The sequence below is a fragment of the Pristis pectinata genome, chromosome 7 (assembly GCF_009764475.1).
Source record: "Pristis pectinata isolate sPriPec2 chromosome 7, sPriPec2.1.pri, whole genome shotgun sequence".
Classification (NCBI taxonomy): domain Eukaryota; kingdom Metazoa; phylum Chordata; class Chondrichthyes; order Rhinopristiformes; family Pristidae; genus Pristis; species Pristis pectinata.
Genome location: NC_067411.1, coordinates 64,371,192 through 64,395,084, shown reverse-complemented (window position 1 = coordinate 64,395,084; position 23,893 = coordinate 64,371,192). Strand labels below are relative to the sequence as shown.

Sequence of the window (23,893 nt, the reverse complement as noted above, 5' to 3'; positions counted from 1 at the left end):
GTGCTGTGCTGGTCAAATTTTCTTTTGTGTTAACACCATGAACAAGTAATTGGTCCTATTACAAGCAAATTAGATGGCATCAGACTGGTGCAAAAGAACTCTGCTGAGAAAGAAAGAATGAACATTCCTTTAATTGTGATTTTCATATCCTTGGAAATCACCAGGCACAATGTAGAGAAAAATATAGTGCTTAAATGTAGTCATTATAATAACATACAAAAACAAAATAGACAAAAGATTTTAGCAAACATGAAAATAATATTTTGCACGAGAAAAGATAAGATTTCATGTCTCAGCTAAAAGAAATGTTATAGTTGGGTGCAGGTGGAGCTGCAGATAACATGCAGAAGTTGTCCAACTACAGCTATGAAGGAAAACTTGCTTGTTTCAGTAACACTGAACTGTTTGTACGAGCAAGACAGTACATCAGGTTCATCTGGAGTCTGGTATGTAGAACCATTGCCGTGAAGTTCTTGATGTAGGAGGTGTGGTGAACCAGGACGATTCTCTGAGAGCACAAGATCATTGACCTTATTAAAATTCTTAAGACAACTGAATGCTGTGTCCCAAGTCACAGGAAGGAACTAAGAGCAAATGGGATGCTCTGTGACACCAGAACTGTTAATGATAAATGTAAGCACCTTGGAATTTTTTTCATTCTTGATGGGATCCAAGTGTAGAGTCCATGTGCATTATAATCAGATAGGTCATCTAAAAGTTATTACTTTGCATGGCCCCCTTTTTACAATGCACTGTTCCATGGAAGCTGTATGGCACATTTCCAGTGGGGAACAATAGTTCCATACAGAGAGCTCTTAGCAAATCTGGCACAAAGAACTATGCTTGGAGAAACACCACGCAAGAGGAGAAATCAAGCTCAGTGAGAGATATGGTCAAAAGCAATTCAATAGTAACTTTAGAACAGCAAAATCCCTGGTCAGAAAACTGGATTTGATGTGAATGGAGCACAGAAAAAAGGATGCTTGATTTCCCGAGACATATCAGCTGCATCTGAAGGCTGCCTCTTAGGTAATGCCTCAAGGCAACAACCTCTTTAATTTAGTTAAATGACTTGCTTATAAAATCCCCATTTCTCTCGGCACTTTTAAAAATCTTCTGTATGAAGATGGCCCAGGTTTTCAATGGCTATCCATTGTTGTCAAAGCTGCAACAGTGCCAAGCCAAGCATGACTGAACCCCATGTACTGTTTTGACAGTACAAACAGTTCAAATTTACTGAAACATGCTGTGCTGTGTGTGAGTTCTCCTTCGTTGCCATTTTGCACCTCTTTACTGCCATCACTGTAACACATCATTTTCAGTTTTATGTGCCAAATAACTAATTTCCACCATTTTAGCAATATATGTGAATAACCTCAGTGAATATCTGACAGAAAGACAATCAGTGGGCCAGAAAATTTAGTATTAATGACTCAGTTAAAAGTGTATGGGATTACTGCCAAAGAGCTGTCTGCTGTGCCTTTTGCACCCAACAGTTCAAATATCTGTGACATACTCAAAGTTCTTTGTAAAAGAATATAATAACTAAAAGGGCTTTGTTGCCATAAATTTAGTAAACCAGTGGTCCTGAAAGTGAGAGACATTTTAAGATGCAATAATAGGCAATCCTGATTCTGATCATCTGCATTCCTTTTAAACATTATTCTTCAGTGGAACATGAGAGTTAGTAATCTGCAGAGGTAAAGTTAGTCATTTTTGAAGCGAGGCAAGGATGAGTTCTTTACATAATTAACTGGTTCCCTCAAACACCTGATAATTGATCATTTGGATGTCAAGAGGGATATCTGGATCTGTTTTGCTAAATACCTCATTTTTTAAAATAAGAACATTCACTTTTTCTGCATATTCTTACATTTTTTGAGACTTATGTATAGGTTACACAATATTATGAAAATATTAAGTCTACGAGTGGTAGTTATTCCCTTTTAAATTGAATTCTTCATCAACATCAATTATACTTTACAGTAATAATTTCTAACAGGGAAATATTCAGTATCATATATTGCCAATGTATTGCAATAAAAAAAATATTGAGTAGTATACAGATGATTACTGAATGATTTTGAAATGTTGACAGTTTAAACTGTCAGTCAGTTGAGTTCACAGCTGCAGAGGGGCGTAGGGGGTTTTAGGGAGAAGCAGTGAATTGTTAATGGGTAAGCTGTCTTCAATATATATCCATAACTAGAAATAACTCAATAAATCAAACATGCAAACACACAAAAATATTCTCCCTTCTGGGAAATTAGGAAAGATTGAGGTGGAGATGAAGTTAGAGATAAAACTGAAAATGATTTGTCAGGGAAAGATTCCAATTTTTTCAGCCCCCAAGTTGGAGAAAACAAACAAGGCAGATTTGAATGGATGGCAAAGCAGCTTAGAATTAAAACTGGTCCTGCCTATATAATGTTAATATATTTCATTGGCATAATCGTAGAGTTGGACCCTCTAGGTAAACTCAGTAATCTGAAGAAAAGCTGGAAATTTAAGTGGGGTGTGAGATGTGAGTTGAATGACAAAAGAGGGCAGACATGTCTATTGTAGACCAAAATCATGGCAGTTTTCTTTCTTATGTCAATCTATATTTGAAGAGTTTATGATTTGCCAAGGATTTCATATAAGAACAGCCTTTTATCATATTATTGATGATTCCTACCATTCCCTCCCATTTTCTCATCTGTTCTCCTGTAGATGTGATTTATGACAGGATACAATATCAGCATACAACCAAACATCAATACTTCAAGCATTTTTTATGCATGAATAAAGCCAGTGAGCACTGACTGGCAACTTAGATACAAGGAAGTATCACAACTAAGTTTAATCAGTTCTCACCTGATGTGCCTGAACATACAGCAAAATGTTATCAGGACCAGGAATGTTGGCTAACCTTTCCTCTCCATAATCCAAATTATTGGAACAATCCGTATTTTGTGCTTATTGCTGCCGTCATGGATGAGATCAGGCAACCAGTGCTGCAGGGGAGTTGAGTCTGGGGACTTTGTAATTTGACACATATGGTAAATGTAGCATGTTAGGAGGTGCTGGGAACCTTTGGCCTATGATTCGTAGAATTTTCCACTGGTGGAGAATCTCTTGTAGTCTAATTCATAAAGATTGATTGCTGTTAGGAGTCACCAACTCATTGCCATTGCAAAATGTACTTAACATGCTGGTAGAAAGCAAATAAGATGGAGCTCCCACCTCCCCACCAAAATTCCAATGAGTCCTAATCTATGTGGTTCTAATTTAACAGAATGCATTTAAGAATTGAACCATCACAACAGCCATTTATATTAATTAAAATATTCTGGAAATGCAACTTTAATTTACAACAGTATTCTGAAAGAGACTTCTGAGATGTTTGTTATGGCAAGATTATTCTGCAGAAAATAACTGATGCATTTGAACTGGCACAACCCCAAACATCTGCTATGTTTTAATATCACATAATGTACAGGAGAAAGAATGCCATATGAACAGAATATTCCCCAAACTATAAAAAGCAGAAGAGGAAGAATTAATTGGCATTATCCTATAGGTATGCAATCAATGCATAATATGGAAATGGAGGCGAAAGGTAGGCAGTGGAGAAAATATTCTATGAAACAATCTTGTCAAAATGCATCAAATGTATGATGTAACAAAATATAAAACATTCAATTTACCGAGGCCTGCAGTTAAACATTAGTTGTAATCACTACTATAAACATTTAATTTTTGGATAATGATCATACTCATTGTGGTGAAGCTTATGTTTTAGAATCTGGATTACATGTACTCCATGTATGATAACTTGTCTTTTGGACACTTTTAGTAGTTCAGACATTGTAGAGAATACCTGAACTTCCAAAATGCACTTTGCAAGGATTGAGATGATGCTAGGAAATGGAACAGAGGATATGTAAGTCCAGGGGTGAATTCCAAGGCAGTGTTGGAGTAGGGGAGGGGTATTATAGTGTGCTGGTACAGGGAGAATGTCATTAGAATGAATATGGATTGGGAAGGCAGTCGTAAGATAGATAAGTATTCATGAAACAGTCTGATTTGTAGCAATAATATGTAGATATTTATTTATTAGTCACATGTACTTCGAAACACACAGTGAAATGCATCTTTTTGCATTACTGAGAATGTGCTGGGGTAGCCCGCGAGTGTTGTCACTCTTCTGGCGCTAACATAGCATGCCCACAGCTCCTAACCTGTATGCCTTTGGAATGTGGGAGGAAACCAGAGCACCTGGAGGAAACCCACGCAGACACACGGGGAGAACGTACAAACTCCTTACAGACAGTGCCCCGTATATAGGGGTTTCTGGCAGTGGTACTAAAGTGGAACAGGGATGTGTTATTTGGATCTGGAAGCACTGGGATAGAATGCTGGGGTGTGGGAGTCAGGCTGAACAAAAAGCTGAGGGATCCAGTTGGAAGATCAAAGATCTGGGAACATTTGCCAAATGCTAAAGTGGTTGGATTAGAAGTGGGCTGTCATTGCAGAGGAATATGAGTGAGGATGCAAATGCCTGTGTTATGGGAATTGACAAGACAATTGGCGGCTTTGTTGTAAGGGACATGTCCACAGAGGAAGAGAACAGTATATGGAGTCAACTGACAGTCAGCAAACAATCCTCATTAAACAATATAAAGCTTTCAAAGACATTTGTGTTGACATAGAAGTGTAAGCAGGAGTATTTTCAGAAACTTTGAGAAAACTTGAAGCTATCTCCTGTTTACAGTGGAAATTATTTTCCCCCTTGTGCAGGGAACACATTTTGGGGAAAGGAGACTAAGAGATGGCGCTGTCAAGTCAGGGAACGTTGTGATGACTGATGATTTTGAGGATCATGGTTTGATGAACTAATGTAAGAGCCTGAGATCTGGTATAGACAGGAGGAGCATTGGTACCCAATCATGCATGGTAAAAAAAAATAGGAAGTTCTATCCTCAGGTGAGCCACAGCTCATTTTAAGTGTTTTTCAAAATGCTAATATTTTTGAATGAGCTCATCTTATCTAAGGAATGCTTAATCTTCACGGAAGTTTTTAAGAAAAACATTTAGATCATTGTGCCCAAGGAGCGAAATCGAGTCTGAGTTTAATTTTCTGGCTTGGAAATAGCATGGAATGAAGTCAATCAGTCTAACTCACCTGCCAAATCAATGAACCCTGACAATGAAGTTCCTTTTTTTCAGTTGTTCATGGGATATGGGCATCATTGGCAAGGAGAGCATTTATTGTGCATCCCACTCCCCTTGGGAAAGTGCTGGACAGCTCTGTTCATGAAAGGCACTAATCCCTATGGTGAGAGCTGCTGCCAAGTGCTGTTAATGAGGGATATCCAGGATTTTAACGTAGTGATGAAGTAGTATGACATATTCCCAAGTTAGGATGCTTTGCGACTTGGAGGGGGCTTGCATCTGGTAGTATTCCCATATATCTGCTATGCTAGGTTAAAAATCAAGATTGCAGTCTTGAATTTGCTTCAGGACAGGATTATGGCAGCAGAGGCAGATCTGGGTGGAAGTTATCCATGACTATGGCTCGTGGGAGGCCTGAACAACTTTAACTTCCAGCTCTCATTAATACGATTTTGGGTAGTAGCCATTGGGATATGGCCCTTGGCATATGTTAATTTGTCAGGTAAGGTCTGGAGGCAATCATGACTGGAAGAGGTGGTAGAAGCCTCCACAGAAGAGGCCAAAGGTATGGGGGCCCAGGGAAGCACTCGTGCTTCTCATAACCCACATGGAAATCTGCAAAACATAAAATCTCACAGTCACCATGATTCTAAACATGGTCCTGATTGCCGCTAACTTTCATTAGTAGTTTCAGATTTCTGTAATCAGCAATACAGCTTGCAATAGGGTCCAAATGTGGTCACTGGAGCCCGGTGTTTAAATATTAATGAGGCCTCTTGCTGTTTATAGAGGGTCGCATTGATACCGTTGAGTATCAGGAAATTAAGATGGCAGTAAGTGCAAATTGGTCAATTACAATATATGGTACTTACTGCCATTTTAACTTTCTACTCACCCCATTCATTCCAGGCAAGCTGAGTTAAAATTGGTCTTTAAATGTTTAGATTTCTTGTACACTAATTTTAAATATCATCATTAAGACTAGTTTTTTCAGATATAAGCTGCAGGCTTTTGGACTCACATTTTCTGTCACAGGGAAAGTTTTGCTATATAATCCAAATGAATTGCTTTTTTATTTAAATAAAACTGTTGTGCGGAATTTGTACATGCCCCAATTAGCAGTAAAAAAGAACTGAGAATAAATTTTCCAACAATTCATTGTTACAGACAAATGTGATGCTGGAATTATGGTCTCATAGTTATGTTATGTATGTCAACATTGTAGGGGGCAGTGGGGTTAGGGTTAATTTCTGGTAAAGGACACAGGAATCCCAATGTGTTATTAATTTATGCTTGATAATTACAATGAAGGCAGCATGTTAACTTTGTGCTGTCTGCTCAGTATATTGATTTCAATGACTAACCCTGTCATTGATTGAGACGATGCATTAGAAGGGGGCAATACTGTGAGATGTTAGCTCCTTGTAACATAAGCCTGCACTTTTTGAAGCCAGCCAACACCAATTAACAGGTATGTTGCAGCTGGAGTAGTTGTTTGTTGGTAATCTTCAAGGACATCCAATATAGGAAGTATTAGAGAGTGGCACAGCATGGGAGAGGGCAGGACCCAAGGTTTTCTAACACTGATTGCTCCAAGATTCTTGACACTGATCAAGATGGAAATAGTTGCCAACTGCATTCACATACTTTCAACTCAGACACGTGCAGCTTTGATGGGCAAGGTTGCTGATATTGATTCTGGTACTGAGCATTAGTTCTGGTACACAAGGTTCACCCTCTCAGTTCTCCCATTCTGCTAGGGCCCTTGCATCCTGTCAGCCAGGCAGTTGAACCGGACTTTAACATCTTTTTAAGATTGTAGAGTCTAAAGCTAAGCTTATTCAGGCACAGCGATGTATACAATCAGCATCCAAAGCCATCTGTAGTCTCCCCCACTGAAACCCAATAGTCTTTCACCAGGCAGATGCAGCCACTTGGGTAGCACTAGGACAGGCAAAGGAGCATGGAAGTGGGCAGAGTGATCATAGAATCATACAGCACAGAAATGGGCCCTTACGGCCCACCACATCCATGCCAACCGTGCTGCCTATCAACACTAATCCCAGTTGTCCACATTAGGCGCGTATCCTCTCCTATCCAAGTACCTGTCCAAATGTCTTTTAAACATTGTAATAGTATTTGCCTCCACCACCTTCCCAGGCAGCTTTTTCCAAGTATTCACCATCCTCTGTGTGGAAAAACTTAACCCTCAGATCTTCCTCCCCTCACACCTTAAATCTGTGCCCTCTAGTTTTAGACTCCCCTGATCTGGAAAAAAAAGATTATGACCATCTGTCCGATCTGTGCCCCTCATAATTTTATAAACCTCTATAAAGTAACCCCTTAGCTTCCTACACTCTGTGAGAATAAACCCCACCTATCCAATCTCTCCTTATAGCTACAGCCCCCCATTCCAGGCAACATCCTGGTGAATCACTTTTGCACTCTCTCTATTGCTACCATATCCTTCCTGTGGTGTGGTGACCAGAACTGTACTAATATTCTAAGTGCAGCCTACCAATATTTTGTACAGCTGCAACAGGATGTTCCAACTCTCACAATCAATGCCTGTGATTTAGCACACTTGTTTAGATGATGTTTCTATGCTTTTGATATATTTTTATTCATAAATTTGATTTGGAATGTTTATTCTTTGATGACTTATGTTCTTGCATTATGGCCCAGAGACTGTGACAATCAGTTACCGAATTCACATAAGGTGTGGGACCATTGTTGGATGGAGAATTGGAGTTTTAGCTACCAGCTGTAGACAAGCTCTTCATCAGCAATCCAATCAGAAAACAATTGTCCGAGATGACTCCTCACTTCTTCCTAATCTTCTTCTGCCTTCTTTTTGCTTCTGCTCCTGCTCGTCAACCTTTGGTAAGGGCAGACCCTTCACAGTTTGCTCCAGGAAAGAGATCATCTCAAATCACGTCACATGCTCTCTGTTATTGCAGGGTCCCTCCAGCAGAGTCCATTAGTGGAAGTAGGTTTTCAGCCTGCCACTGATCTGTTCAATCACATTCGGGTGGCATCTTCAACAGTTTGGCCATTTGAAGTTGTAAACTGAGGTGTTTTGGGGGTGGAGTACATATGGATGTGATGAAAATTATTAAACATTTGCCAGAAATATCTTTCAAAAGTAAATACTTAATACCAGAACCAGTATTCTATTCATCACCCTAAATTATGCAGATGTATGAACAGCATATCAGTTAGCATATCGGAACTGTCAAGCAGTGAATATCAGCACAAAATAGAAAACTGTTGATGGTAGCAGCAAAATGTTTTTGCTAAATAGAACCAAACAACATTAAATAATAGCAAGGACTGAAGAACTGTGACTGATTCTGGTAGATTTAAAGCATGAAACTATTATTGTAATCTTCAAAGTAATACGGTATGAAAATATGAGAATAGGCCTACAAATCCTTCAATAATGTCTTTAGAAAAACCTTCCTTTGGTTTTGTTTGAAGAAAACAGTTGCACAACTGAGTAGCTTATGGAGTGCATGGAACAGTCAATCTTGGATCAATTTCATGACTGCTTGCTGTTTAAGCACTAACACTTGGAGATTCACATAGGCTTCCAAGACATCCAGTCTTCAGCAGGGAAACTGTTTACTGCTCTTTGTTGAAAAGGCATGTTGGCCATGAAGCTGCTCTCGCCTGGTACAGCCAATTTAAACTGAACTGACAAGTTTAAGACTGCACATTGAGATAGATAAATGTCACTATTGTTTTGTACCAGAATGAGCTGAAAGTTCAGTGACCATGGCTACAGCTCTTTAAATCATACCAAACAAGCTGGAACAGCAAGGTAGTGAACTGCAGGAGATGGTGACTGTTAGAACTGGCTTCCCACAGCCACCTGATATTATGAAATAAACTAAAAGTGATGAAGCAGCACTATTGTCCTCTTTTTAATGCATTGAGATGGGACAACTAAAGATGATTAAAATTTCTACCCATGCCTGGCTTGGTGAAGTTCAACCTTAAACTGATAAATCATGGAACGGAGTATGTCTTTCTAAGTTTGGAACTCTATGGATGCTAGAACAATAATTTTGTATTTATTTATACTTGCAGTGGCCAAGAGGTAGACAGGTACCTACAATTCAACTGCTGACTATAAAGAAAGTGAATGATTTAACATTATAGCCCCCAGGTATTGGTATCTCTAAATCTCAAGGTTTTAGTTTTTTGGTCTTCTGTTTATACCATTATAGAAACATACATTACCATGGGCGACCATTTGGCCCATTGTACCCATGCCAGCTGACTGAAAGAACCATCAATTAATTGCACTCCTGTGCTTTTTCTACACAGTCCTGCAAATGTTTCTTTTTATGTTTACAACCATTGTCTTTTGAGGGTTCCTATTGATTTGGCTTCCACTCCCTTTCAAATGGCAACAGTTCACAAAGTTTCAAAGAAATCTCCCAAAGCCCTTTTTGTTTTTTTTACCTCACATCTGTTTCTTCTGGTTACAATCCCATCTGCTAGTGACATCAGTTTCTTGATATCAAATCCCCACTCATAATTTTGAATACCTATTAAAACTCCTCTCAATTATCTTTGCTCTAACGAGGACATACTTCATCTGTCCTCTCAAAATTTCAGTAATCCTACATCCATGTAGCCATTTTAGTGAACCTTATCTACATCTCCAATGCTTTGATACCCTTCCTAGGGAGTGGTGCCCAGAAATGAATGCAATTCTCTAGTTGGTCTAAGTCATGGAGATTTACTATAACTTCCTTGGTAAATTGTCTCTACAGCATTAACAATTCAATCGGTGTTTGGCTTTAAGATTAAAAATCATGAAGAATAAATCCAATTGGCCATATACATTTCTGGTCCTGTTTTTAAGTTACAATGGGCATCTGTCCCCCATTGTGCAGAAGAAGGACATTGCATAGACTTCATCAAAATATTGAAATTTGGGGTTTGTAGCCAGGCAGGTTTCCTGGGACCTGGAATCAGGAAATGGCTGAATGAAGACATTATGTGCTTATTAGTGCACTATTGTTTGGCCAGGAAGACTGGATTGATCCCCTTCTCATCTTCCCATCCTTCCAGCTCTACCAATTTCACCCTTTAAATGATTCTCCTCCCTTCTCAATTTACCTCTATTTCCATTCTTTTGGTATTGGTATTGGTATTGATATTGGTTTATTATTGTCACTTGTGCTGAGGTACAGTGAAAAATTTGTCTTGCATACCGATCGTACAGGTCAATTCATTACACAGTGCATTACACTTGAAATACACAGTGCAATTCATTACACTTTTCTCTCATTCAAATAGATGTGTTTTAACCCCTCTCCCTCTTCTCCCCTGCTTCATCTGAACTTCTGGCACCAGTCTCAAACATTGTCACTGGAAGGAAGAAGTAGTAAGAGAAAATTTCTCTCTGTGATGCCAAGACTTGTGTCTGCAGGGCTGTTTAATGGAAAGACTTAGGTGGGCTCAAGGCTTTGGCATCACTGCTGTATCTCTTTAGGGCAAGAGAGATTACCGAAGCTTCTTACTACACTTTTGCATGGATGTTTGCCTGAAGATTGTTTATCTGAATTTGAATTGTGAATACCTACTGTGAAATAGATTTCACCAGGCATGTTGACAGATTTTAAAAACAATCCTTCTACAGCGCCTGTCTACTCTCTCAAAAGTCATCACGCATCCACTTTGAACACATCAACATCCTTGTAGTGCATGTTACTTTTGCAAATTTGGAGAACATGTCAGATTTATTGTTTCCTGATAATACGTCATCCGAAAATAGTGCAGGTGATGGAGAGCAGGCAGAGTGGGTCCCTGTGTGATCCTTGCCTGTCCTGGATATGTGATGAACAGGGGTGAATAGTAGGGGGAAAACTGTCCCTATGTTTTCAATTGCTTCTCTGGACAACATTCCATTTCTGCTGCCTCATTAACGGCACAATAGCGGTGTAAATTATGTAGAAAATCTGGCTCTAAATCTCAAAAGGACTGGGATTGATGTATTTTCCCAGCATGAAGGAAGGATTAATATTGGTCTGCTTTAGTGGCACTGAAGTTATTAGCATGGTTTGTAAGCTGCTAAGGTAAAGCTGTGGGAATCTTAGCTATCACAAGGGTACAATAAAATAGTAACTGTAACACCAGTAGGCCGAATATGATTGTGGTAAAATGATTGAAATGATTTATTCTGCAGCTATGTTTATAATGGCATTAATCTGTTTGGCCAAAGCCAGTATACAAGTAAGAAATAGAGGGACATAATATAAATAGATTAAACATTAATCCGTTAATATTGGTAATAGCAATTTTTCACATATTTTGGCCAAAAATCTAACGTAATCTGAAAATGATTGATATCAAATTTTAAACAGACAAGATCCAAACTTGTTCTTTCCAGTTGAAAACCTAAAGTGACATGCTAATGGTGAGAGTAGAGCACATCATCAGTTTAGTAGGTTTGAGAGAGAAGTTGAAGTAATCCAGTAGTTGATAATTTGACAAGGCCATACTTAAACAGGATCGTAGAATCATTTAGTGCAGAGAGACCTTCAGCCCACTACATCCATGCTGACCGCTGAGTACCCATCTATCTTGATTCCCTTTCCAGCACTTGGCCCATAAGCTTCTATACCTTGGTGGTTCAATTGCTCCTCAAGATACTTCTTACATGTTGTGAGTCCACAACCCCCTCAGGCAGTGTTCTCTCCACACTATAGAAAGGATGTGATTGCAGTGAAGAAGGTGCAGAGGAGATTCACCAGGATGTTGTCTGGGATGGAAAATTTCAATTATGGAGGGAGACCCTCAAGTCTGGATTTGTTTTCCTTGGAGCAAGGGAGTCTCAGAGGCATCTAACTGAAAATATACCAAGTTATGAAGGGCATAGATAGAGTAGATAACAAGAAACATAGACTAGAGGGTGTAGGTTTAGGGTAAGGGATAGGAGGTTAAGAGGTGATCAGAGGAGCTAACTTTTCATTCAGAAGGTGGCTGGTATCTAGAATGTTAAGAACTATGCATGATGATGGAGAAAATTAAAACCCAATGTTTCAGTATGAAGATATTTCATCTGAAGGAAATTGTGGTAGAATAGGTTTATCAGCAGGAGTGAGTATTATTATCTGAGCAACAGAGAAAATCAATGAAGAGTTGGAGAGAAGATTGTTGGAGATCCCTCAGTTGATGATAAAAGATCAGGGAATTAACCACCCATTTTAACACTTTGGCATGATAGTTACAAGTATGACTTTGGTGTGAGGTAACTTTGAAGCGTTTCGTATAAAAACAGATCAATGTATGCATACAAATGTTGAATGATACCTATCTTTTCCGACTGAAATCCCCTTCCTTTCAATGTCATTCCTGTGATAAATCTACTGCAAGGCAAATTAATTTTAATCAGTGTAAACCTAGGTGGGAATGAGTAAGAATTACTTCCTGCAGTAGCCAGAATCCTTTCCATTAATAGCCAAATCCAAGCCAATTGGACAATGAAGAGAGAAAACTAGCTTACTTGATGTGGAGTAGGAAGGCAAAATGAATGGGAATGGAAGATCAAACAATAGAATAGGGTCAGAAGGTGGAGAGCAAGGATTTGTGGCTGGAGGAAGTGGGAAGCTGAGAGTGGATTTGGGAAAGAGAGAGAGGAGATTTTCCTTCACCTCTACTCTAACCCCATCTCTTCCCTTCCAAACCTTTTCCTCAAATACAAGGTTTCTCTTGCCCTCATTTTCCATCCTATCAGTCTCTGTATTAAATGGATAATTTTGTGCCATTTCCTCCTTCTTCAACAAAATGTCATCACCAAACACATCTCTTTCTCCCCTTCTCTTTCAGTATTCTGAAAGAAATCTTCCTTTTGTAATGTGCTAACCCACTTATCAAACACCCTGAATATTCCCTCTCTTTCTGTTGGGAGGGAACTTCCGTGCAGAGAAGATGTACTCCTTGGCCTCTTAGCTCCTCCCTTCCCAAGAACCAAAGTTCCAAATATTAGCTGCAGATGAATCATTGATTTAAAGGTACTGCTTACAGTTTAGTACATTGTATTTGCTGGTCGAAATGCTACCTTATCAACATTGTGGAGACTAAAAATAGAGTGTGTGATTGTACTGTGGAAAACTTCTGAGTCCACAAAGGAGAATTTGAGCTTCTGGTCACTTGTTGCTTTAATTCCCTGACCCACTCCATTTCAGTCTCAGCCTCTGTTGCTATTCCAATGAAATACCCCATCACAGACATTCCTGTTTGTTCTTTGTTCTTCTCTTTCTGGAGTTGATTAAAAACAGTTGCATCTCTACAGAGGAAGGGAAGTGAAATGCAGGCTTTATGAAAGGTCACCAATCTGAAACATTAACTCTGTTTTTCTTTTCAGAGAAGCTGAAAGGCTACTTCTCCTTCAGAAACAAGATTTGCCATCAGAAATTTACAGGTGGAAAATGGAAAATTTTAATCAATTTTCATCACAGGACATCAGAAATCTTCACTCATAGCAAAATTTCCCATGTGGTCTTGACTTTATTTAACTTTCCTTATTTCTTACCTTGGACATGGATGCTGCTAGGCTGTGCTGAAGAGGCTGTGATTGGTGGGTAAGGTTTGAGGTGGGATCCTGAAAATTGTTGTATTTGGGATGGTTGTGGCGTTCTTCTGTGCATCAAGGGAGGAGGCGCTGCAACTCTCCTGGGACTGATGTGATGAGGAGAAGGAGCTGAGGCTGCAAACCTGTGGACAAACCAACAAGGATGTTCATGAGATAAATTGGCAATTTTAATTTTAAGAAGTTGCCTTTTATATAATATAGGCCTAATAAAAAAGGAGGGAGAAAGAAAACAGGCTATGACAGACCAGTCAGCCTAACATCAGTGGTGGTCAAAATGCTGGAGTCTACTATAAAGGATGTGACGTTTAGATAATATCAACAGGATTCCACAAAGACAACATGGATTCATGAAATGGAAATTGTGTTTGACAAACCTAATGAAATCTTTTGAGAATGTAACTGGTAGAAAAGGGAGAACCAGTGGACATGATGTATTTGGATTTTCAGAAGGCCTTCAATAAAGTCCCATGTAAGAGGTTAGTGTGCAGAATGAAAGCACATGGTGGTAATACATGTATTGAAAATTGGTTGACATACAGGAAACCGAGAGTGGGAATAAATGGATCTTTTTTGGGATGATAGGTGGTAACTAGTTTGGTACTGCAGGGATCAGTGCTTGGGCCCCAGCTTTTCACAATATATATCAATGATATGGATGAGGGAGCCAAATGTAATACACATAAGTTTGCAAATGACTTGAAAACTGATGGGATTGTCAGTTATGAGGAGGATGTAAAGAGTTTTCCAGGCCATTTATACAAGATGAGTAAGTGGGCAAAAAAACATGTCAGATGACAAAAAAAACAGAAAGGCAGAGCACTATTTAAAAGGTGACAGATTGAGGAACGTTGATTTTCAAAGGAATCTGGGTGTCCTTGTACACCAGTTGCAGAAAGCAAACAGACAGGTGCAGCAAACAGTTCAGAGGACAATTGATATGTTGGCCTTTAATGAAAACTTATGAGCATTACTGTTGCAGTTGAGTACATTGTATTTGTTGCTCAAATTGCTATTTCATCTCTATAGTGGAGAGTAAATATAGACTGGGTGATTGTACTGTGGAAAGGATATCTTACTGCAGGAGTAGAGGAGCAAGGATGTTTTACTACAATTATACAGGGCCTTGGTGAGATTACACCTGGACTATCATGTTCAGTTTTGTTCTCCTTACCTAAGAAAACACATCATTGCCATAGAGGGAGTGAAATTCACTGGACTGATTCCTGGGATGGGAGAGCTGTTGTAGGAGGGTGGGTTGGACTTAACACGTTTGTATTCACTAGAGTTCCAAAGAACAAAAGGAGATCTCATTGAAGCATGTAAAATTCTGAGTGAGTTTGAAAACTGGATGTAGGATGATATTTCTCTAGCTGAGGTGTTTTGAACCAGGCATCACAGTCCCAGGACAGGGAGTAAGACATTTAGAAGTAAGAGGAGAAGAAATTTCTTCACTCAAGTGTCGTGAACTTGAGGAATTCATCACCAAGAAGGGTGGTGGAGGCCAAATCACTCTATACATTTAAGAAAGAAATAGATTTCTATGTACAAAGGGCAACAAGGTGTATGGGGAGAGAGCAGGAATGCAGTATTGAAATAAAGGATCCGACGTAATCGTGTTGGTCAATTAGTAAATTGGTTTATTATTGTCATATGTATTGAGGTACAGTGATAAACTTTGTTTTGCATGCCATCCATACAGACCATTTCATTACATCAATACATCGAGGTAGTACAAGGGAAAACAACAATAGAATGCAGAATAAAGTGTTACAGTTACAGAGAAAGTGCAGTGCCAGACAATAAGATGCAAGGTCATAATGAGGTAGATTGTGAGGTCAAGAGGTCAAGTATTGAACAGTGAAGTAGGCTTCAAGGAGTGAATGGCCTACTCCTGCTCCTATTTTTCTCTGTTTCTAATGCCTGTGTTAGGTGGGTTGTGAGATGAGCTGTCTTTCTATGCTGCTAATAGCAGATGGCAGAGCAAATCACTGGGCAGGATATTTTCCTCGAGGGATAAAACTCAAAACTTCAGCAGACAGACATAAGCATTGCACATTTGCTTTTGCATCTATGAAATAATTATGAGTGATTTCCATTGCAAGAAAATGCTTTAGTTCGTAGTATTTTTGGCATGAATTATTCATTGAGCATGTACAGACATTGGACACAATAGTCATTAATAATACTCTCACATGCACAATAGGAAATGTTCTTTGGACAGCTTTCAATCTACATTTGAGTTTCTGCATTAATCAGAATTTTCTAATGGTAAATTGCAAATCTACTGGTGCTAAAACAATCAATATGCACTTAAAACCAAATTCCTCAGTGTTAAAAAGTCACAATATAAGTGCAATTTGTTTTTGCCTTTCTTTGCTTATAGTGTGCTTCTGCTTGTCCTTCAACTGCTTGAAAAAAATTGTCTCTTCATGTCTGTAAAACGTGTGGATTCAATCAACTGAGAACCTTGGTGAATAGTGAATTATTTGAGTTGCCCTTTAACCATCTTTTCTGTGCAGCTTATAGTGCTGCCAGATAAATTGGAAACTGCATTGAAAGAATTCCAGCTGCATTGGAAGCAAATACATTGACATTGGTCACGCTCCCTTCAGCTGGTGTTTCTGGAAAGAACTGCCAACTAACAATATTGTGCAGGTCAGTATCATCTTGATTTCTGCCTGTACATTGCAACACAAAATTCAGAACATGTTGGATTCTGGCAAAGATCTCGATGCCAAGTCCAGAGGTGGAGCTCATTTGTGCCGAGCCGAAGGGGATGGATCAACTTCGTAACTGGCCCCTTAACTTTATGGCAGACATGGTTACCATATTGAGGGCAGCCCAATTCATTTGAAAGGAACTGCTGACCAGCAATGGTAAAGGTAAGTGCAGGTAAGAATGCTTTAGTTCGTAGTGTTTTTGGCATGAATTATTCATTGAGAATGGACTGGTGTTGATACTCTCATTTGTACTATACGAAATGTTCTTTGTACAGCTTTCAATCCACATTTGCGTTTCTGCATAAATCAGAATTTTCTTCTGCTAAACAGCAAACCTGCTGGTGCTAAAACAATCAATATGCCCTTAAAACTAAATTTCTCAGTGTTTAAGAGTCACTATTACATTTATTTTAATGAATATAAATGTTTTAAAATAAATTTACATAATTTAAATTCATTTTTAAATGATCTTTAATTATTAGATCTATTTAAATCAACTATTTTTACATGCCTCTGGCTACCAACCACACTTAGGGATTGTTGCCAAGGTCTTTGAAGGCTGTGATTGCCAAAAGGCCATCAAGCCTGGTCTGGGATAAATCCTCATTCTCATTGACTGCTCACCAACTGCTCCACTTATCAGGACTGAGCCTCCACCTCAAGTGGATCTGTGGGACCATGAAGATTGTGGAAGGGTGAACAGGGGACACAGCCATGTTGAGTGTGATCTGGCTCAATCTTATCAGATGTGTTCTCGTTTTTCTATCTCATCTGCAGGTTCAAGGTACAAGCGGTTGTGATGTAGATGTGAAAGTCTGAACAACTCTTGCAGCAGATATGGATAGAACATGAAAATATCCTGAAATGTGTAAATGTCTATCAGCTAAAAATTACATGCAGGCCCTTTGAGATTTTATACTTTAATCCTACGAATACTGCCCTTTCTTTTTGCCTCCTTGTTCTCCTTTCTCAGTCTACGTGCCAGTATAAACCATGCTAACCATGAACAAAGCTAATTGCTGTTAAATGACCAGTGATCAGGTGGTGTGTGTTGTAGGAAATAATTGGTATGAACAAAGTGCATTGTTGGGGTGGGAAGGAGGAACCTTTCATTGTTTCTGTCCTGTGCTTCATCTCTGGTCAACGTCCTTAATTCTGGGACTATCAGTGTAGTTGTTTTAGTGTCTAAAGGTATATTTCATTTGTTGATATGCAGCAGATGTTAGCACTCCTTAAATGACTAAATCAAAATCAACACTAACAAGTTCTTAATGTTTCTATTTTTAATAACAAATAGCTTGTTTTTATTGTTTCACTCTTAGACCTCTGATTTTTCCACTTCCTAATTGTGCTATTTGTTGGCACAGAGTGGTGCATAAATTCTCAAAGTTTTCCATCAGTTTGGGATCTGGGATCAAGAAGTTCAGACTCAAATACATCATAATATACAAACATTGATTTTGTTGCAACTTCAGACATCTTCCTAACCTCTTTGCACAACCAAACACCCTGAAATTGGAGCACTAGCGTCATCGCCTGGGTAGGTCTTCTCTGCACAATTTGAGGGTATATTTGGATGGCCAAGAGTTACAATTCTATCTGAGAGCTGTAGAGTTGTACAGCACAGAAACTGGGCCTTCAGCCCACTACATCAATGCTAGCCCATCCACACTAATCCCATTTAAAAGACTAGATTTTGGTAAAAGGAGGGAAGGGAATCATATCTAAGCTATTTGGTGTTGTCTCTGGATATCTTAGTTCAGGGATTCTGTTTTTGAAGTCACACTGGATAAAGTGAGATAAAGAAAGCCTAAAATAAAAACAGAAAATGCTGGTAACACTCAATAAGTGAGGTAGCATCTGTGGAAAGAAAATGTTTCAGGTAATGTTTTAGACCTGTGAAAGTGAGAATATGAATTTGCTGTGTGTGTGTGTGTGTGTGTGTGTGTGTGTGTGTGTGTGTGTGTGTGTGTGTGTGTGTGTGTGTGTGTGTGTGTGTGTGTGTGTGTGTGTGTGTGTGTGTGTGTGTGTGTGTGAGAGAGAGAGAGAGAGAGACAGATGTGTAAAACTGCGAAATACAAGTCAGAGTTGTTACTGAATTTGAAGTCAAAAAGAGAATGTTGAAATCAAAAAGAGAGTGCTAGGAACTCCCAGCACATCAGACTGTGCCTGCGGAGAGAGAAGAAAAATGAGTTCAAATTACTGATAGATATCCTACGGCAGAACTGGTCAATTCTGAAATAGACAAGTAGTTAACTGAAGTTGTTGAATTTGATACTAAGACCTGAAGGCTGCAATGCATCCAGATAGAAGGTGAGATGCTGTTCCTCAAGCCTGCATTGAGTCTCCTCAGAATAGTACAGGAAGCCACAGACAGATAAGCCAGAATGTGAGTGGGATGGAGAATTGAAGTGACAGACAACTGGAAGCTCAGGGTCACCCTTGTGGATTGGACAGAGGTGCTCTGCACAGCGGTTACCAAATCTGTGCAAGGTTTCTTCAATGTAGAGGAGACTAAATCATGAGCACCTAATGCAGCACAGTAGATTGGAAGAACTGCTTCACCTTGAAGGAGTGTTTAAAGGAAAAGAAAGCTGACCCTTTTGGTGCATATGTGCACTCCTCTTAGAAAAATGTAGCAATAAAACTATCAAGAATAATTAACAGGATAGATGCAGCCTACTAAACCTGTGAGAATCTGAAGAAGATGTCAGACATCAGGAGATCTGCCGACATAAAGGTACCTACCAAGTAATTGAGCCAAGTATGTTAATGTCTCCTTACAACTTGTTAACTTTTCACCTATACTCACTAAAGAGCATGCTATCAGTTTTGGAGGAAAGTTTTCTGGATTGCACGAGGTACTTCCACTATAGCCTCTGGTGTTATTGTCTTAAACGCCTTGGAATTAACTCTATTGAGCTGCAGAAATGTTAAGAGATCAAGAATTGTGATTACAAGAGACTCTGTTAACTGCTTTCAATATGTTGCTAGAAAGAACCTAGAAGTTGAAATTCACATGAGAAACAAAGGAGTGCAAATGCTGGAATCTAGGTTAAAAACACGATGATGCTGGAGGAACTCAGCAGGTCAGGCAGTATCTGTGGAGAAAAGCAGGCGGTCAACGTTTCGGGTCAGGACCCTTCTGCAGGACTCACATACTTTATGAAGTTGAAATTCACATACTTTATTGCAGTCCACAAACCCATTCCCTCACAGATGGAGCATGCAGCAGCAGCAGGAAAGCCATTGTCTCTCAGGGCCATGCGATTTGCAACCTCTGCAGCAGGTAACAACAGGTGCACCAGAAAACAGCTGAGACAGTTGGAGAGTCATCACAGAAATCAGTACAAGGAGGTAGCGGACTTTCTGACTCTCTATAACCTTCAATGTTACTCAAAGACCTGTGCACTTAGAATTATTTGTCAGTTATGAGCTACTGGCAGCACACTACACCTCAGCACCAAGGAAAAATGTAATGGAAGAAACACACATTACCGACATGAAGCACAACTTGGGTGAAAACATTAGTTACATTGTATTTTAATTTTGCCCAGAAGTTTTTTGCTGATTATGTGTAAAAAAAAGGAGCTAAACATGTGCCCAGATCTTTACTAAGGAAGTGAAGAAGATCACATTATTTTCTTGTTATTTGCTGTCTTTGAAAGAACAATTCTTGAGCTGAATTTCATTTAGCTCAAGCTGAATTAATCAAAGTTCCTTTATTTATGGTTGTTATATGGTGAGACCTGTTTAGAGTTTACATGCTGCTCTGACCTGGCTTCCAGTTCCTGCAGAGATGGGACTCTTCAAAGTTCTTCAAATGACAGCAAATGTAACACCCTTGGCAGGAAAGACTAAGCAATCAAGTGCTGATGATTTGTCAAAGTATTTGAAGAACTGCTTCAAAATACCAATATTATTCTCGATAACAGTCCTGTTCGCCTAAGGGCCTCATCGCAGCAGTATGTGCTCAGAGATGGCATATGGATATCCTTAGCCATGACAAAAAGGCATTGCTGCAGCCTGCTTTTGCCTTCAAATAAACCAAATTCAGAGATAAAATGAATGTACCATAACTGCCTGACAAGTGATCATTGACCTGTGTGATGTTGATGAGGCTGATACCACTTCTGTATTAACAACAATCTGGCATGAGGTTTGCAAGATAATGAATGACAGTGAAATTGTGAATGCAGAAATTCCAAAAATGCTGGCAGCAAATTGCTGCTGGGCAGCAAGTTGGATTCCCAACATTTGAATCCTCATAAGAAAGACACTTGATATTGCACACTCACCTTTTGCCTTCACTGGAGAACTAGGTCCCAGGAACAGCCCAGGGCATTTGCCCTTGATTTAAATGGAAGGAAATGGATGTGACAGCCTCAGTTAAAAGTTTAGTTATTTAAAAAATCCTTATAGATAGTTTATCAATTCATTGTAGCTTTCCAAGATTTTAAAAACATCCTTCAATTCGCTTGGAATTCCTTTAAAACATTTAAAAGTGTTTGAATTTATTGTAAAGTGTTTTAGATTTTTCAATTTTCTGAGTTAATTTTTTAAATACTTAGCTTTTTGTTTCTTTTAGGTTTGAGAAGTTTTTAAATGTTTCAGAAACATGGAGGATCCTCCCTGTGGTTTCCAAGTTCTGCGGTAAGGATAAACTGAGATAAATTTATATCTTTTTATTGAAGTCAGCAGAGAGGGGACATTGTTTGGTTCTGACTGTGAAATCTGTCCCATATTTATAGAACAGCTTAACTGAGAAATTTGATTACATAGCACATAAGTACTGTGGGATTGAATTGTGGCATAAAATCAATCGGGAAAAACAATTGGTATCTTATAATTCATTTGGCATGTAATGAAGCTTTTAATCATGCCATTTTGACCTCATCACTCTTACAGACATGAAACACCCAGAGCGCACAGAAGTGTCGGCAATGCTTATGCAATGCACGATTGAGACCTGCCCTGTGAAATTGATTCTTGTAAATGGAATTACCACACAGGAAATCAGTCTGAATGGTGGGGGCCAGCCCTGCACCTGTGTTATTTGCAGAGATCATCAATTACTTGCAGGTTTGTTTGGGAGTTGGAACTGAGCTCTTTGTAGTGAGCCACAGTGAACTTTGCCACACATTTGAGATCATTCAGTTGTGATCTCAGTGAGCCTCCAGTATGTCCAGGGACAGCAAGAGATGATTCAAAGGCAAAGCATCTCTTACAGAGATGTCTAAAGGAGACAGGGGAAAAGGATTCTGTCCAGGTGACATATCTTGACACTCTTTGAGAAGCCATACATCAAAGAATGACATGTAAAGGCTAAGATACCTGAAGGAATTGTGGTGGCAGTGATCTGCATCCTCTGCTGACAAAGATCTAGTCAGAAACACATGCATGGACTACTGTTGCCTGTTGATGTTAGTATCTGTCACCATGACCTTATTGGCTTTGAGATCAATCCAGGCAGCAACAAATGATACCTGTTACATGTTCTAGTTTGGAGCACAATACTGCATTTGAGAGTTCACAAGGAGAGAGGGCTCATGGAAAGGGGGATTCATGTCCTTCCCCTTCAGTGGAGAGCCTCAGGAAATGCAGACATGGGCAGTTATCATGATTGAGGCTTCCTGGAGTGACACACAGCATCAATGTGGCATTCTAGGCTCCACGGGATTGAAATTATTTCCTTTTTACAAAGTTAAAACAACATTGTGACTCTGCTAGTGAAACTCACATGGAAACCAAGAGGTTCAGCTAAAGGCTCACAGCATAGCACTCAGGTTTTAATGAGCGCTGAGTGTCAGTTTTGATGTGGCATCCTCTATTGATCTACTGGAAGTTTCGGTGACCTTGTTATGCAGCAGACTGACTTGTTATGCAGCAAGAGCAAACTATGAAATGTGACAGAGAAGATAATGGTGATCTGTTTTTTGAGCTGGCGGTAAGCTTATGTTGAAAGCACATTTATAGTGTTGTTAGTTATGGTGTTATAGGATTTATTGGAATTGTGATAGTGGTAAGTGTGTGATTTGCTGGTAGATGGGATTTCCACTGAATTTGACTGCACGTGTGAGGATGTTCTGTGTGATGTTTGTGTATTGCTCCAGATTCGAGCATCTGCAGAATTTCCTGTGTCTCTGTCTACTCCTGTGTCTGCCTTTCCAAGTTTTTACTTGGTTTTCCAAACTGCATAATTACTTCTTTCAGTGACCTGAGGCAGTAAACACTTCACCATTCAAAGATTCATTCAACCCCAATTCCTTTTAGCTGGCACTGAAATTCAGAAATATTTCCCTTTTTATACCCTATTATAACAATAAGTATGAATGAGATTCTTTCAGCACACAATTCTTTGCACAGGACTGGACATAAATATCTTATATATTGGTATGGAGGCTCCAATGCACAGGATTGCGAGAGGCTGCAGAGGGTTGTAGACTCAGCCAGCTCCATCAAGGGGACAACCCATGAACACTACCTCGTTATTCCTTTTATTTGCACTATTTATTTATTTTGTAACTTATAATAATTTTATGTCTTTGCATTACTGCCACAAAACAACAAATTTCAAGATATAGTAGTCAGTGATAATAAACCTGATTCTTATTACGGAATGGGCTCAGGGACAAACTTGCAGGGATTTCCCATGCAATAGGATTTTAGCGTATATTTTCACACATGATTTAATTTCTGGCCTGAGATGTTACCATTTGTTTTCTTGTTAATTTCTTGGTTTTCCTATAGCCACTATTGTATTCTATCCTACTGTTGTAACTTTTCTGATAACTTCTTATTCATTTGAAATCTTTTCCCAATTGGCTGGCAATGGGTTAAGGTAAGCTATGAATATTTTTGTTTTAATTGTAATGGCTCCAATGGACAAGTAGATTGTTTTTTGACTCGGACCTCACATCAATAGTAATGTGAACTGACCTTACATAGAAGATGTTTTCCTATGTCAGACATGAATACCTTTTCCATGTGCAGTCTTAAATTTGGAGGATTACGTACAATGGTCAATGGTTCATGCTTTAGGAATATTGGAACATTTTGACCAAGTAGCTTACAGCTTTCAAAATAAAAAGTGACCACAAAAATGACATTGGGAAATGTGTCATTTCCCTGACCTTTTGTTATACTAGGTTGAGCAATACGCTGTGCTTATGAACCCAACAGATTTGAACATTATGCATCAGAGAGCAATTCATTTACTATAACCCTTGTAGTAAATGAATTGCTCTCTGATGCATAATATTCAGAAGGCAACAGTTGTTGCAATAGTGCTGACAGAAAGAAATAATAAAACTTTGCCGAGCCTTTGAAGTGGTTCATATTTTGGTGAGCTTTGAGAAAGAAATCAAGTCATGATGGATCAAGACTGGGCAGGAAATTGCATCTT

At 39.1% G+C, this 23,893-nt stretch overlaps 1 protein-coding gene across 1 annotated transcript in view; it reads right to left on the bottom strand.

The window, feature by feature from the left end:
- glis3 (GLIS family zinc finger 3) overlaps nt 1-23,893 on the bottom strand; it is a 388,168-nt gene that overhangs the window by 43,707 nt on the left and 320,568 nt on the right. The window contains exon 9 of the mRNA XM_052020524.1: nt 13,709-13,890. Coding sequence (XP_051876484.1) covers nt 13,709-13,890 — 182 coding nt within the window. The remainder of the gene's footprint in view (nt 1-13,708; nt 13,891-23,893) is intronic.